This window comes from Mesoplodon mirus, assembly GCF_964341445.2.
Source record: "Mesoplodon mirus genome assembly, chromosome: 2".
NCBI lineage: Eukaryota > Metazoa > Chordata > Mammalia > Artiodactyla > Ziphiidae > Mesoplodon > Mesoplodon mirus.
This window is the reverse complement of record NC_138977.1, coordinates 216746694-216761276: the sequence shown is the minus strand read 5'-3', so window position 1 is coordinate 216761276 and position 14583 is coordinate 216746694. Positions and strand designations below refer to the sequence as shown.

The 14583-nt window shown below is 47.0% G+C and overlaps 1 protein-coding gene across 1 annotated transcript in view; it reads left to right on the top strand.

Annotated features, from left to right (window-relative positions):
• Positions 1–14583, top strand: part of HSPA12A (heat shock protein family A (Hsp70) member 12A) — a 70809-nt gene that overhangs the window by 23344 nt on the left and 32882 nt on the right. Inside the window, exon 2 of the mRNA XM_082611587.1 lies at positions 13556–13641. Within this exon, the coding sequence (XP_082467713.1) occupies positions 13556–13641 (86 nt within the window). The remainder of the gene's footprint in view (positions 1–13555; positions 13642–14583) is intronic.

Here is a 14583-nt window from a genome sequence, read left to right as displayed (position 1 = left end):
CACCCCTCCCCCTAGTCATGTAAAATAGGGTTTGGTTAAGAAGGGAGAAATGGATTTGGGGTGGATACAGCAGTATCCACCAAGATCAGTAAATAACTGAGCTGGGATTTGAAACAGCCTCCCCAGGCCCAACACCCCTGTGCTTAACCACAGTGCTGCACAGCTTCTACAGCTCCCGGCAGGTAGTGAATCACGTGCTCAGTGAATCTTGGTCGAATGCCTCAGTCCATACAGCCTGGTTTCCACTCCTCCTGAGTCCCATCTCCTTTTTTCTGACCCACTGTTGCTCTTCTACAGCTAAGTGATTGCCTGGCCTCAACTCGAACTCTTCTAGTGATGGGGAACTCAGTACCTTTCCAGGCATTTCCTTCCTTTTTTTTGAGTATTAAGTGCTATGGCTGCCTTTTATGGTGCTTTTAGATGAATTAGACACAGATCTTCTCTGGGTGCAAAAATTGGAAAAAGATGCTCGCTCTAGGTGATATAGCCCTTTAGTTCATGACTTGGAAGGGCACCTTTGGGGTAAGAAAACGGCACCCATATCCAGGGGTGGGTGCAGTCCTGCTTGGGTGATGTCCCTCAAGGTGGTGCCTTTGTGCAGTGCACAAACTACGCTGCTGTTTTGGGACATTTCTTCCGTTAAGACACTCCTCGGAGGATCTGTCACGTGCACGAGCCTCAGCTCTCAGGCACCGGCAGGGTACGGGAGGTTTGTGCTCCGGTTCTGGCTTGGGGTACAAGCGGGCTAAGGGCAACCCTTCCTGCCTGGAGGTGGCACAACTTCCTCTCATCAGGAGGGTTCAGCTGAAGGGGGTGAACGAGCTGTCTCTCTCCCCAACCCTTAGCTCCTGTTCTGCTTCTCCCTCTCCCCTCCCCAGGGACATATGATGAGTGTTTGGGAGGGGAAAGATCCCGCTCCTGGGGAGACCAACAGGCTGGAGTGCCATTGCCCCTGGCTTTAGTCTCAGTACAGGCAGCGCCAGCTCTGTGGGCTGAGCCATCCCAAGGCTGTTCACGATAGAAATTGGGGAAGTCTAAACCCTGGCCTTCCAGGTGCCCAGGCAGGTGGAATCTTTTCCTTGGTGGGAGAGTGATTCTTCATTCACCCGGTCAGTTCGAAAATGTGCTTCATCGCAGAGGACAGGAAAGCCTGAGGTTATTGTCTGGCGCGGAGGGTCACGTGGCTTCCCAGGGTCTCCGTGGTTATTCTGAAAGGACCCCTGAGGTGAGCAGGTGGCCTGAGCGGGAAGTCGGGGCCAGACAGTCTCCCTCACCCACGGCAGCAAGGCCCTCGTGTTTCCCATCACTGAGTTTTCCTGAAGGTCCCATTTGCCAAGTTTCTGTCTGGTGAGACTTTTTATCCTTGATGAAGAAGCCCAGAGAAGCATAATATAAAGAAAATGCATTTGCCGCCCTTGTGCATAAGTGGGAGCTCTGTTTCCTGGTGTAAACACGTGGGTGCTTTTTCTCAACAGCAATTGGACCGATTTGACGAGGATGATCATGATGGTAACGATGATAAATGACATCTATAATTTATCAAGTGCTCGCCATGCACCAGGTTTTATAGATATTATTTCATGTATTCATGCATTATTTTACAGTGATCCTATGAAATGTATCACCATCATCATGATCCCCTCCCCCCCCATTTTTCCAGGAGGGGTGGGAAAACAGGCTGGAAGAGGCTAAGTAGCTCACCCCAGGGCCTGCCTCTGGGAAGTGGCCATGCTAGAATTTTTTTTTTTTTTTTTTGCGGTAGCGGGCCTCTCACTGTTGTGGCCTCTCCCGCTGTTGAGCACAGGCTCCGGACGCGCAGGCTCAGCGGCCATGGCTCATGGGCCCAGCCACTCTGTGGCATGTGGGATCTTCCTGGACTGGGGCATGAACCCGTGTCCCATGTATCAGCAGGCGGACCCCCAACCACTGCACCACCAGGGAAGCCCGCCATGCTAGGATTTGAGGCCAGGCTTTCCTGACTCTGAACCTCTGTGTCATCATGGCTCCTCCCCACGCTGATATTTGGATTTGAAGAATTATGGCATTTGAAATGGAGAACACTGTGAGCCTTTGGAGCCAAAGGAAGGGTGAGCCATGCGGTCTTCTGAGCCCGGAGGCAGAGACAGCCGCTGGGGCTTGGGGGTGCCCTGTGATTGTGACCCCCTGACCTCCCCCGCACTATTTGCCCATCTGTGAAATGGGGATTTAAGTTAACACTAACACCTCTCTCGTAGTTTCATCTTTCAAGAGAAACAATACTTGCGTGGGACCTGGTGTTGGGTTCCCTGTAGGGCACAGGCTCAGAGGTGGCGAGCTCCGAATCCAGCTGGGCTGCATCCTAAAAATGTGGGCTTCTTTCTTTCTTTCTTTCTTTTTTTTTTTTTTTTGCGGTACGCGGGCCTCTCACTATTGTGGCCTCTCCCGTTGTGGAGCACAGGCTTCAGACGCACAGGCTCAGCGACCACAGCTCACGGGCCCAGCTGCTCTGCGGCATGTGGGATCTTCCCGGACCCGGGCACGAACCCGTGTCCCCTGCATCAGCAGGCGGACTCTCAACCACTGCGCCACCAGGGAAGCCCTGGGCTCTTTCTTAACCTTCTAGGCCTTATGTTTCTCACCCATCCAGTGGAAGAATGCCAGTACCTCCAGCCCCTAACAGCAGGCTTTCTCAAGCCACACCTGTAAAGCTCTTAGCATGGCATGAAATTCGCATTCAGTGTGTGCCGACCATGATAGCTTTCCTAATAGATTTCTGAGTTTGTACGTTTCTAACAATTTCAAATAAATAATTTGAGTTTAATAAACTTGCAAAAGAGCCTAAACTAAAAAAAATACATAAATATCTGACCCCATGAAGGAATTCAGCAAATGGTGGGTGAGGGCTGTTACATATTTCGTGGTTTTTTTTTATGTTTAAACCAATATTTATTGAACAGATACACTAAATAATAATCACATGTAAATAGTTTGGTAATATTGACACAAAGCATGAGCTTTAATGGAAGAACTTCAATTTAGAATAAGACGTTTCTCCCTGGAATGCATAGGCATTTCCAATCGCCTGAATACCTTCGTTTGTGTTTTCCACAGTTACATCAATGAAATACGTTCCACAGCAAATTCATCACCTTTATTCACAGACTTACTCCTTTTCCTGGATCCTTTTATCCCGGACTGTTACACATTTCTGAGGGTTTACCTCTTTTGTTCATTGCAACACAGTGATTGAGGCCCTGAGAATCCAAATTCCCACTTCACGGAGGGAGAAGATGCGCCGGAGAGAGGTGAGGTGGTTTCTCCAGGCTCACAAGCCGGTGTCCAGACCTCCGCTTTCTCCACCTGCCATGCCATGTTCTCCATCATCATCAGAAGCCATTTTGTTTTCCTTACTTTCCTTTAAGAACTGCAGCCAAGGAGCCAACTTCAGCTTTGCTCCTATTCTCGAGCCGCCCTGGTTCTGGGGAGACATGGCCCTCGACCCTGCAGCCCAAGCTGGCTGCCCTGCCTGAGCATGGAGGATGCTGTGCCTGCAGCCTGGTCCCCGCAGGACACCTCCCTTTCTGGAGACCTCAGCGTTTGTTCTTTTAGTACAAAGGGTCACAGGGTGACAGCTGACATTGGCACTGCAGCTGGCCATTCCTCAGGGGGATGAGGAAATGCCAAGGCCTTCATTGAGGCTTCTCATCCCTTCCACATGGAGTTGGGAGCCCAGCGAGTCTGAACACAGCAAAAAGGGTGTGTCCTGGTCTTTAGAGAAACTCTGCCTGTCTGCAGGGGCATCTCCCCATTTCTCAGAACATGGAGGGATCCAGCACTGGGTTGGGGACAGCCCCCTGCCTCCTCTGAGGCCCTGGGTTTACAGAGGTGGTTTCAAAGTCTAGGAGGGCCTCGTATCTGAGGCTGGGCTGCTAGAGCCCACCTCGGAGTTAGAGCCATTCAGCTGGTGGTCAGACACCTGCTTTGCTGCCTGCAAGGGGGCCCGGTGGGTTCTGCTGAAACTCAGACTCCTTCAAGGGCTGTCCCAATAGCCTCACCTCCAGAGAAGCCAGCTGAACTTGTACCCCTCACCCACCGGTGACCCAGGTCTGAAACCTTCCCAGGCCTTCAGAGTCTCCGTGTATCGGTTTAAATGAATATATATTCTTGCTAGCTTATTCATTCGCTTGACAAATGTCTGGAGCACCTACCTACCATGTATGGGCCAGGTGCTCTGATTGATACACAGCATAAGAAAAATATCCTCTTGCTCTCCTGACAAGAGGGAGATGGACATGAAACTGGTACATTAAAACACCAGCTCTTTTATCATGGAAAGTTTAAAGCATATACAAAAGTAGGACAAATAATGTATTGAGCCCGGATGAATCAGTCACCAGTTTCAGTCATTATCAATTTGTGACCAGTATCGTTTAATCTCTGTCCCTCCCCTCCCGTATTATTATTATTATTTTTAACATCTTTATTGGAGTATAATTGCTTTACAATAGTGTGTTAGTTTCTGCTGTCTAACAAAGTGAATCAGCTCTATGTATACATATATCCCCATATCCCCTCCCTGTTGCATCTCCCTCCCACCCTCCCTATCCCACCCCTCTAGGTGGACACAAAGCATCGAGCTGATCTCCCTGTGCTATGCAGCTGCTTCCCACTAGCTATTTTACATTTGGTAGTGTGTATATGTCCATGCCACTCTCTCACTTCGTTCCAGCTTACCCTTCCCCCTCCCCGTGTCCTCAAGTCCATTCTCTACGTCTGCGTCTTTATTCCTGTTCTGCCCCTAGGTTCTTCAGAACCATTTTTTTTTTTTTTTTAGATTCCACATATATGTGTTTACCATACAGTATTTGTTTTTCTCTTTCTGACTTACTTCACTCTGTAAGACAGACTCCAGGTCCATCCACCTCACTACAAATAACTCAATTTCGTTTCTTTTTATGGTTGAGTAATATTCCATTGTATATATGTGCCACATCTTCTTTATCCATTCATCTGTCAGTGGACACTTAGGTTGTTTCCATGTCCTGGCTATTGTAAATAGAGCTGCAATGAACATTTTGGTACATGACTCTTTTTGAATTATGGTTTTCTCAGGGTATATGCCCAGTAGCGGGATTGCTGAGTCATATGGTAGTTCTATTTTTAGTTTTTTAAGGAACCTCCATACTCTTCTGTATAGTGGCTGTATCCCTAACACCGTACACAAAAAATAAACTCAAAGTGGATTAAAGACCTAAATGTAAGGCCAGACACTATCAAACTCTTAGAAGAAAACATAGGCAGAACACTCTATGACATAAATCACAGCAAGATCTTTTTTGACTCACCTCCTAGAGAAATGGAAATAAAGACAAAAATAAACACATGGGACCTAATGAAACTTAAAAGCTTTTGCACAGCAAAGGAAATCATAAACAAGACCAAAAGACAACCCTCAGAATGGGAGAAAATATTTGCAAACGAAGCAATGACAAAGGATTAATATCCCATATTATTTTGATGAAAATCCCAGATATCATATTGTTTCATGTGATAATATTTCAGAATGTATCATAACAACTCTTAAAGATTGCATAATTACACCACTAACAATAATTTCTTCATATTATCAATATCTGGTCACTGTTTACATTTCCAGTTGTCTCATAAACGGCATAAGATTTTTGGTTCATTTGAATCATGGTCCAGTAAAGATCCAAGTGTTGCAATGACTGGAGTTACTTTGTCTTTTAAAGGTATAGCCTTTGTCTGGGGCTGATCCAGATGGCCTGGTAACTCATTAGAAATGCAGATACTCAGCATTTCCAGACCTACTGGAGTGGAAACTTTGGGGGTGGGGTCAGCACGTCTGTTTTAATAAGCGCTCCAGGTGATTCTGATGCACATCAAAGTTCGAGAGACCCTTTAATCTATAGTTTTCCCTTCCTTCTTTCGCCTGTATTTTCCTTGTAATTTATTTTATTTATTTTTTATTTATTTATTTATTTTTGTGGTACGCGGGCCTCTCACTGCTGTGGCCTCTCCCGTTGCGGAGCACAGGCTCTGGACACGCAGGCTCAGTGGCCATGGCTCACGGGCCCAGCCGCTCCACGTCGTGTGGGATCTTCCTGTACCGGGGCACGAACCCGTGTCCCCTGCATCGGCAGGCGGACTCTCAACCACTGCGCCACCAGGGAAACCCTGTAATTTATTTCTTGATGAGACCAGGCTGCTGTCCTTAGCATTTCCGCAAGTCTGGGTTTTGCCCGTCAATCCCCAGACACTGATGAAGAAGTTCCTCTCTCCTCTGTACCGAGAGAGCAGAGAAGGCATGGGGGCGATGGAGAGAGATGAGGCTGCAGAGGGAGGCGGGGTGGACTTTTAAAGGCCTGGATGTGTGCTAGGTTTATCCTAGGTTTAAAGGCCTGTGTGCTAGGTGTATCCTGTGGGGCATGGGAATAGAAGGCCCTGGCCTGGTCGAGTAACGTGAGCAGACCTCAGTTTTGACTGGATGGCTCTGACCGCGGAGGAGCGTGACTTGGATGGGGAGACTCAGAGCGGGGAGACTGAGAGGCTGTGTGGGAGGCCTGATAAAGGTCAGCAGGGTCTGGACCAAGGTTGTGGTGGTGAGGCTGCAGAGGGTGACTGTGAGAGATGCTAAGAAGTAGGGATGACGGGGCTTAGGAGTACAATGAGAGGGGAGGGAGAAGTCTAGGAAATCTCCCTTCTGGGAGCTATGGTGGTTGCACCAACCAAAAGGGACATTTGAGGAGAGAGGCAGGTCTGGGAGTGATTTGAGAGCTGATCCCACGTTGTTGGAGGTAACTCAGGATATGTGTTACTAATATCCTGACTCGGGGGTTGATGCCTCGGTTGGGAAAGACCTCAGTGGCCCTCCAAGTCTATGGATAGTCAATGAGTCCACTTTTGGGCACACGTTAGAAACATCCGCCCACCCATCCACCCATCCATCCACCCATCCGTCCATCCATATACCCACCCGTCCATCCATCTACCCACCCAACCAGCTATCCATCCATCCATCCATCCATCCATCCATCCACCCATCCATCCATCCATCCACCCATCCATCCATCCATCCACCCATCCGTCCATCCATCTACCCACCCAACCAGCTATCCATCCATCCATCCACCCTACATTTACTGAGTGCCTGTGACAAATCAGGAGCTGAGGAATCAAAGATGAAATAAGACATGGCCTTGCCCAGATGAGCCCAGAGTCTGTGAAAGACAAGTTGGATGGACAAAAGTATCTTAATCCTGTGTATGGGGTGATCTGGTGGACCCCCTTCAAATGCTAGGTCCCAGTGGGCAGAGGCTGTGAGGTTTCTGAATATAATTCATGAAAATTAGTAGGAAGGCCTGTTGGTCTAGAAAGCATTTCCTCACCTCCCCCAGCAGCTGCTTGAACATGCATGTTCCTGTGAACCTATGGTTAAGAGAGAAATTGGGAAGTGCCACCACACATGGACTGAGGTTACAGGAACTTGGGGATCTCACTGTCTCTGGGGAAACTCCGATGCCCCAGTTCTCTCTCACTGGGGCATCGTATCTCCTAGTCCATTTAGTGATGGGGACGGTAACTGGAAGTTGCTGTCTGGTGTCAGGAAGGGCCTGACGCAGCCCCCTGGTGCATGATGCTGTGGTTTCTGCCACAATAAATGCACATTTCCATAATTGTTATTTAGCATTTGGAGAGCAGCTGTTTTACACTCAGTGTTCTTTGAAGTCAGGAGGGTCTCTCAGTTCACACCAATAAAATTTCCATTTACTTTGGACATCAACCATGGTGATTGAAAAAAAACCCCATAAATTATTTACTGAAATGGAAGTTCAGTTTACGGTAATAATGCATTATTTCAGCTAGCCATGCAGCCTGTTATAGGGTAATAAGAATTTTAAATGTTCCTTCTTAAAAGATATTTGCCAGTAACCTACACATGACCTTGAGCTGATCAATTTTCAAAGATGACACTACAGGGAGGGCATATAAGGAGAGAGAAAGGGAGAGCTTTTTTCAAACGGCCTGATTTAGGCAACTGTCAGCAAATAACCTATTATCTCATGGCTAGCAGGAGAAAAGAAATGAACATATATACTGCATTTTAAAAATCATAAGGACCAGACCTTAAAAATCCTTTTGAAATCGAGCATTTGTTTGATAGAACATAAATCTGAAAGCTAGCAAGGAGGCCTATTTGAAAAAGCTGGGGAGTCTCCATTGTTTGAGACCACCTGTCATTTCACATGAGCCTGGAGCCTTGTAAAATAAAGTCAGCCCAATGGTTCCGTCTTCATCTTTAAAAATGTTGTATTTATGGAGCAGCATCGATTTCATGTATCTCAGAAAGTCCACGATTCTGCTCACGGCTATTTGCTGACTAATGTCTCCAGCAGAGCAGAACAACAAGCAAGTTCATGAATTATGGCTGTCTCTGAGGTTCTCTTAGTAAGACTACTTTTTATTTTAGGAGTGTCTGCTTTGATTAAAGCCATTAGAGCCAGGAGCAAATGAGAATGTGTCTGGAGTTTACAAGTCTCACGTTTTATAGCAGGAACCCTGATGAAGCCTGTATTTTAATTATTACACTGTTAAGGCAAGTGATGAGTATTAACCTCACAAGTTCAACTAGTTTCTCCTCTGCTATCTGCTTTGGGGTCTAAAAAATCCTGCGACAGGAGACTTGTTGGTTGAATCCTATTTTTACTTGTTTATATCCTCTACTTGGCTGCATAAATATTTTCATTTATTTATATATCCCTCTTTGCTGCAAAAATTATTTTTTAAATGGCTTGGTTGAAGAATGTTTTGCGGGCTGAGTCCCAGGTTAAGAGTGAACCTAGGAACACCTGTATCTATTTTCATATTTACTAAACTAAAAAAGATTATATACTTATATATAGTAAAGATTACTTACTTATATACAGTAAGTATATAAGACATAAGTAATGGTAAATCATCTAAAACTAATGACAAAGAAGACCTGATGATTATTTTCTATTGGGTTTCTAGAAAGCTTCCGGTCTCTTCCTCCTCGGCTTGATTCTGTGGCTGATAGTTTGCATTCTTGAAATGTTCCTTGTTTTTCTGATTCTGTGATGTGAAATCATCAAATCCCTCTGTGTTACTGCATTTCAGAATAACTTAGTGCTTGAAATGGGAAGATGCTTTGAGTGTCTGTTTAATCTTGTGGGAACGGCGGAGTAGGTATTTCTTAAAACTCCCTGATCCCTCAGCTCTGCCCTTGACTACACTTCTGGTAAAGCATTTTTCTTTAGTCTCTTTTACCAGTCTTCTCTCCTTACCTCTGCAGATGAGTATCACTTTTCTTTTCATCAGCTTCCTTTCTCTCTCCCAAGCCTGTACTCTAAAAATCTCTCTTCTTCTTGGGCTTTTAGCTTTGCCTTTCTCTTCTGCTCTTGATGTGCCTAAGTCACTCTGTGTGTACTGAACTGGAATATCACGTAGGCGGGAGCAGTCATGGGGCAGACGTTATTATATTGGCTTTACAGAGAAACTTAAACAGGGTCACAGTGAACGACAGTTGGTGTTTCTTACTGTGGATAATGGCCTAGGTTTAATTGGTAGCCAGGACACACAGCATGTACCTTGTACATATAGACATTCCATGTATCAACTCTCTCCTCTTGTCTGTTAGCTTAGATCTGTCAATTATCCATAGACCAATAGATAATATTCTATTGACCCTGTTGTGTTTATTCTTAATCACTTACCTATTGAATGAAAGCTCTCAAGATTGGCTGGGATTATTTGCACACCAGAAACTTCTCACATCCCGCAGGGGCTAAAGTAGGCTTTTCCATATTCTTTTCCCTAAAAAAAAATTTATTTTTTTTTTTGCGGTACGCGGGCCTCTCACTGCTGTGGCCTCTCCAGCTGCGGAGCACAGGCTCCGGACGCGCAGGCTCAGCGGCCATGGCTCACGGGCCCAGCCACTCCACGGCATGTGGGATCTTCCCGGATCGGGGCACGAACCCGTGTCCCCTGCATCGGCAGGCGGACTCTCAACCACTGCGCCACCAGGGAATCCCCTCCCTAAAAATTTTTGAGCATCTTAAATAGTTAAATAAAGAAATATTAGCTTGATAACAAAGTTATCACTACAGGCTCTTTATATTTCTGTGGTGGGTCAATGCACATTAACTGGTGAATTATCTTTGATTTGGGATCTATAGAGCTATAGATGTGGGTGTGCATGATATGCAAATGTCTATAAAAATGTTACTCCTCCATACCTTCTGTGCAAGTCAGTTTTAAATCATCGCACAATGTAGCTGCATTTTAATTTCTAATGGAGAAAATCCATGAAGTTCAATTGCCTCTAGGCCTGGCTGAGTGATCAGCAAGGCAAATGATTTATTTAGTACTGAACCAGAGGCAGGGTGGGAGGGAGGTACAGGGAGAACCAAAAAACATCCTTGGTTCTTGTCTTCAAATTCCCTGGAGTCCTCTGGGGGCCCAAGGCATGTGTTCAGTGTGTGGCCCAACATATGCTATTTTACAGGTCAGTAGGACATGCTCTGAAAAGGGCTGAGTGATGGGATAATTAGAACCAAGCAGACAGCGGGGTGGATGGTTTTTCTGCAGATAATAGCTTGTTTGCTAATTGCCAGCACCAGATTTTCTGGGCAATTAGACATTCGGTGTCTTCCAAAACCTTCTGTGCAAATGTGGACACATGGCTGCAGGCCTTGCAGGTATAGCGGGTGGAGAGAGGGTGGCTCCCAGCGCAGGATGGTGCCTCTCTGCAGGCTGCCCAAGGGGGGGTGGGGGCAGGGCAGGCTACTCACAAGTGGAGATGCTGATCTCCCCCTGCTTTTATGGAAGGGGGTACCCTGTGCTGGGAGATGAGCAAAGAAGCCGAAGTTTAGCCGGCTGGTCCGGGAGCCAGGCTCACGTCTCCATTTTCTTTTCAAGAGCACTGAGCCATGGTGCTAGTAGAATCGGAAATTGCTTCTCCTCTCAGATAAGCAAGTTTTATGTTTTTGTTTTTGTTTTTTTTTTGTGGTACGCGGGCCTGTCACTGTTGTGGCCTCTCCCGCTGCGGAGCACAGGCTCCAGACGTGCAGGCTCAGCGGCCATGGCTCACGGGCCCAGCTGCTCCGCGGCATGTGGGATCTTCCTGGACTGGGGCACGAACCCATGTCCCCTGAATCGGCAGGCGGACTGTCAACCACTGCGCCACCAGGGAAGCCCCGAGCAAGTTTTTTTTAATAAAATTTTTTTATTGTGGTAAAGTACACATAACATAAAATTTGCCATTTTAACCATTTTTAAGTGTGCAAATCAGTGGCATTAATTACATTCACAATGTTGTGCAACCGTCACTACTTTTTCCAAAATTTTTCATCACCCAAAATGGAAATTCTGTACTCCCCATTCCTCCCTCTAGCCCCTGGCTACTTCTAAACTTCTAATCTACTGTCTGTCTCTATGAATTTGCCTATTCTAAACATTATATGGTATTTGTCCTTTTGTGTCCAGCTTATTTCACTTAGCATAATGTTTTCTAGGTTCATCCATGGTGTATCATGTGTAAGAATTTCATTCCTTTTTACAGCTGAATAATATTCCATTGAATGGATATACCACATTTTGTTTATCCATTTGTCTGTTGATGGATACTTGGGTTGTTTTCACTTTTTGGTTTTTGTGAATAATGCTGCAGTGAACACGCACATACAAGCGTCCCTGTTTTCAATTCTTTTGGGTAGATACTTAGGAGTGGAATTCCTAGGAGTGGAATTGAGTCTATGGTAAGTCTATATTTGACTGTTTGAGGAACTACCAAGCTGCTTATCACAGCAGCTGTATCATTTTGCATTCCCACAAGATACATACAGGGGGTCCAATATCTCCACATCCTTGCCACCATTTGTTATTTCCTTTTTTTTTTTTCAATTAGAGCCATCCAAGTGGGTGTGAAGCAGTATCGCACTGTGGTTTTGATTTCCCTAATGACTAATGAGTGCATTTCCCTAATGACTAATGAGTTAAGCATCTTTCACATGCTTATTGACCATTAGTATATGCTCTTTGGAGAAATGTCTGTTTAAGTCCTTTGCCCCACAGGTTGATTTGTGGCCTCTGTACTTACTTGCTTCTGAACCTTTCTCCCAAAGCTTAGAACTGAGCCTTATCGGGAGGAGAGGGAGCATATGCCTGCAGATTGGGAAGGTGGCTGTGCAGATTTGAAGCTTCATATTCACTCTTTCATAATTCATTTTATTCCCTCAACCCATTTGGCGCCCACTGTAATGATGCCGTTTGAGTTCTCACTAAGCAGGGAAAAAAAAAAAAATCAGTAAGCGCGTGGGATTAACCAAAGTGATTTGGCAAGCAGAGGCAGATGGAGCCTCTCCTAGTGCTTCCCTAGAAGCAGACAGGTCTTTCCCAGATACCTCATACCCTCTGGGTTTCCTTGACTACATGTATTGTTGTAGCACATTACCCATTTTTTCCCCACCAGGTATTAGTCTATATACCGAATGGAGCAGTATTTGCAGAACGTACTAGATGGTACCTGGGATTTGTTGGTGTCCAGGATCTGGCCATCACCTCTGCAGGGGGAGCCTGCAGTGCTTGTTCTGCTGCTCTGCAGGCCCTGCCAGTCCTGGGCAGTGGGCAGGGAGAGTGGGTGGAGCTTCCAGCACTGACCAGGGACAGGGCGACTTCTCCTTGGGTGCTCACCCCTGGGGGAGAGCCACAGGGCTCTGGCAAGGTTTCAGAACCAATGTCTGCGCCTGAGTAATTGCAAGAGCAGTAGGGGAATCAACAAAATGATATTCATGCTGCCTTGCTGTTGGCTCTTCTCTGATTTGACCTCGTGTCTGTTGCAGGGCCCCAACTGGGGGACCCAGGAATGCTAATCTATCTGTCTTTCTGCTATAGTTTTTTTTTTTTTTTTTGAATGTCAAAACCCTTCAGCATCACTGAAGAGAGTTGAGTTCCCCTTGTTCTGGCAGGGCCTCATGCCAGAGGGAGGGAGGAGGTGATGCATCCACAAAGCAAGGAAATTATTTCTGGAAGTTGCACTCCTGTCCTCTACTCTTACAATCAGGGTTGTTAATCTTTGGGGTGGGGTCCCATACTCCTTTGGGAACCTGACAGCTGTGGATGCCCTTCCAAGAAAATGCATGAAAAATTTGCACATCATCTCAGGGGGCTACAGGCTCTGCTGGTCCATGCTGGTGCCTGGGCTAAGGACTGGCTCTACAGAGGGCGTGAGCCAGGTGCCAAGGCGATTTGGGGACTGGGCAGCCTCTCTGCTAAGTGGGAGTTGGGTGGCACATAGGGAGAGGCCTGGTGGTCACTGGGAGAAAAGGAGCGTCTCATTTGGTCAAGTTTTAAATATCAAATACGGGGGTGGACAGATCAGACACCCTACCTTTCTGGCTGGAGTTCAGCCTCGCCCCACGTTAGCTGGCTTTCCAGGGGCAACAGTCCCTGCAGGAGCACAGCCATGCAGCCCTCATTGCTCCTCTCCGGCTCAGTCCACACCACCTCTAAGGAGCGCACTTGTCTTTCCTTTCAGAAATGACCCCTACGTCTGCATACTCATCTCCAGCCCGGAGTCTGGGGGACACAGGAATAACACCTCTGTCCCCTTCCCACACTGTGGTAAGAAATCTGTGTGTATGGGGAGGGGGGTACGTGTGCTGATTACCTTTGCTTTCAGAGGCGCCTCTCATGTGATGGGCTTCTGAGCGGCTTCTCACGTTCATGGGTGGAGATTAAGTTGTCCTACCTAGTGCCAGCCACGTGAGCCCTACTGAGCCCCTTCGCCACTGTGGGTCAGCAAAGGCTTTCCATGGTGTGGCTGATGCTTCTGGAGCCATTGGCCTGGGTGTGGGTAACATGAGCAGGCAGGGTGGGAGCAGCTCTTTAAAGATTCAGGGCTCAGAGACCGAGACATCCTCTTGTAGGAAGCAGCCACTTGGGGCTGGCGGGTGAGTCAGTGAAATGCACTGGCTTTTCCACTGTAGTTAACCGCCGTGACCAAAAGCTGTGGCTGTAATTGCTTCTGCACCAGCTTGCCCGAGAGAGAGGACCTGGGCAGCGCGGGGGGCTGGAGGCTGGGCATTTGTTCCTGCCTTGCCCCTAACTGCAAAGGTAGATACTGTGGGGCAGCCGTTCCAGGGATTTACATGTAGCCAACCAGAGAGAGGTACCCGGAGGAAAGGGCGGCTTTGTACGAGCTGCTCAGATCCTCAAAGCAGACCCTGCTGAGAAGAACTTCAGAGCCATCGCTAGGTAGGGATGCCAGCTTGTCTTGGTTTTCCTGGAACCGTCCTGGTTTCCACGCAAAGTCCTGTATCCTGAACTCCCTCAGGCTTGGGAAAACTGAGAGGCTTGCTCACCTAACAGCTGGGTCCTGTGGTTTTCAAACTCTGTACCCTGAGGGTTCCCTGTAAGAGCTTCAGGATAAGCTGAATGGGATGGGGGGCAGTGTGATGAAAGGCCAGACACGTGGGGCTCTCACCCCCTGCTCTAACCAATACTCTTCAAATCCAAAAATTATTGGTATAATTTGAAGTTCTGTGGATGTTAAAAAAAAAAAGT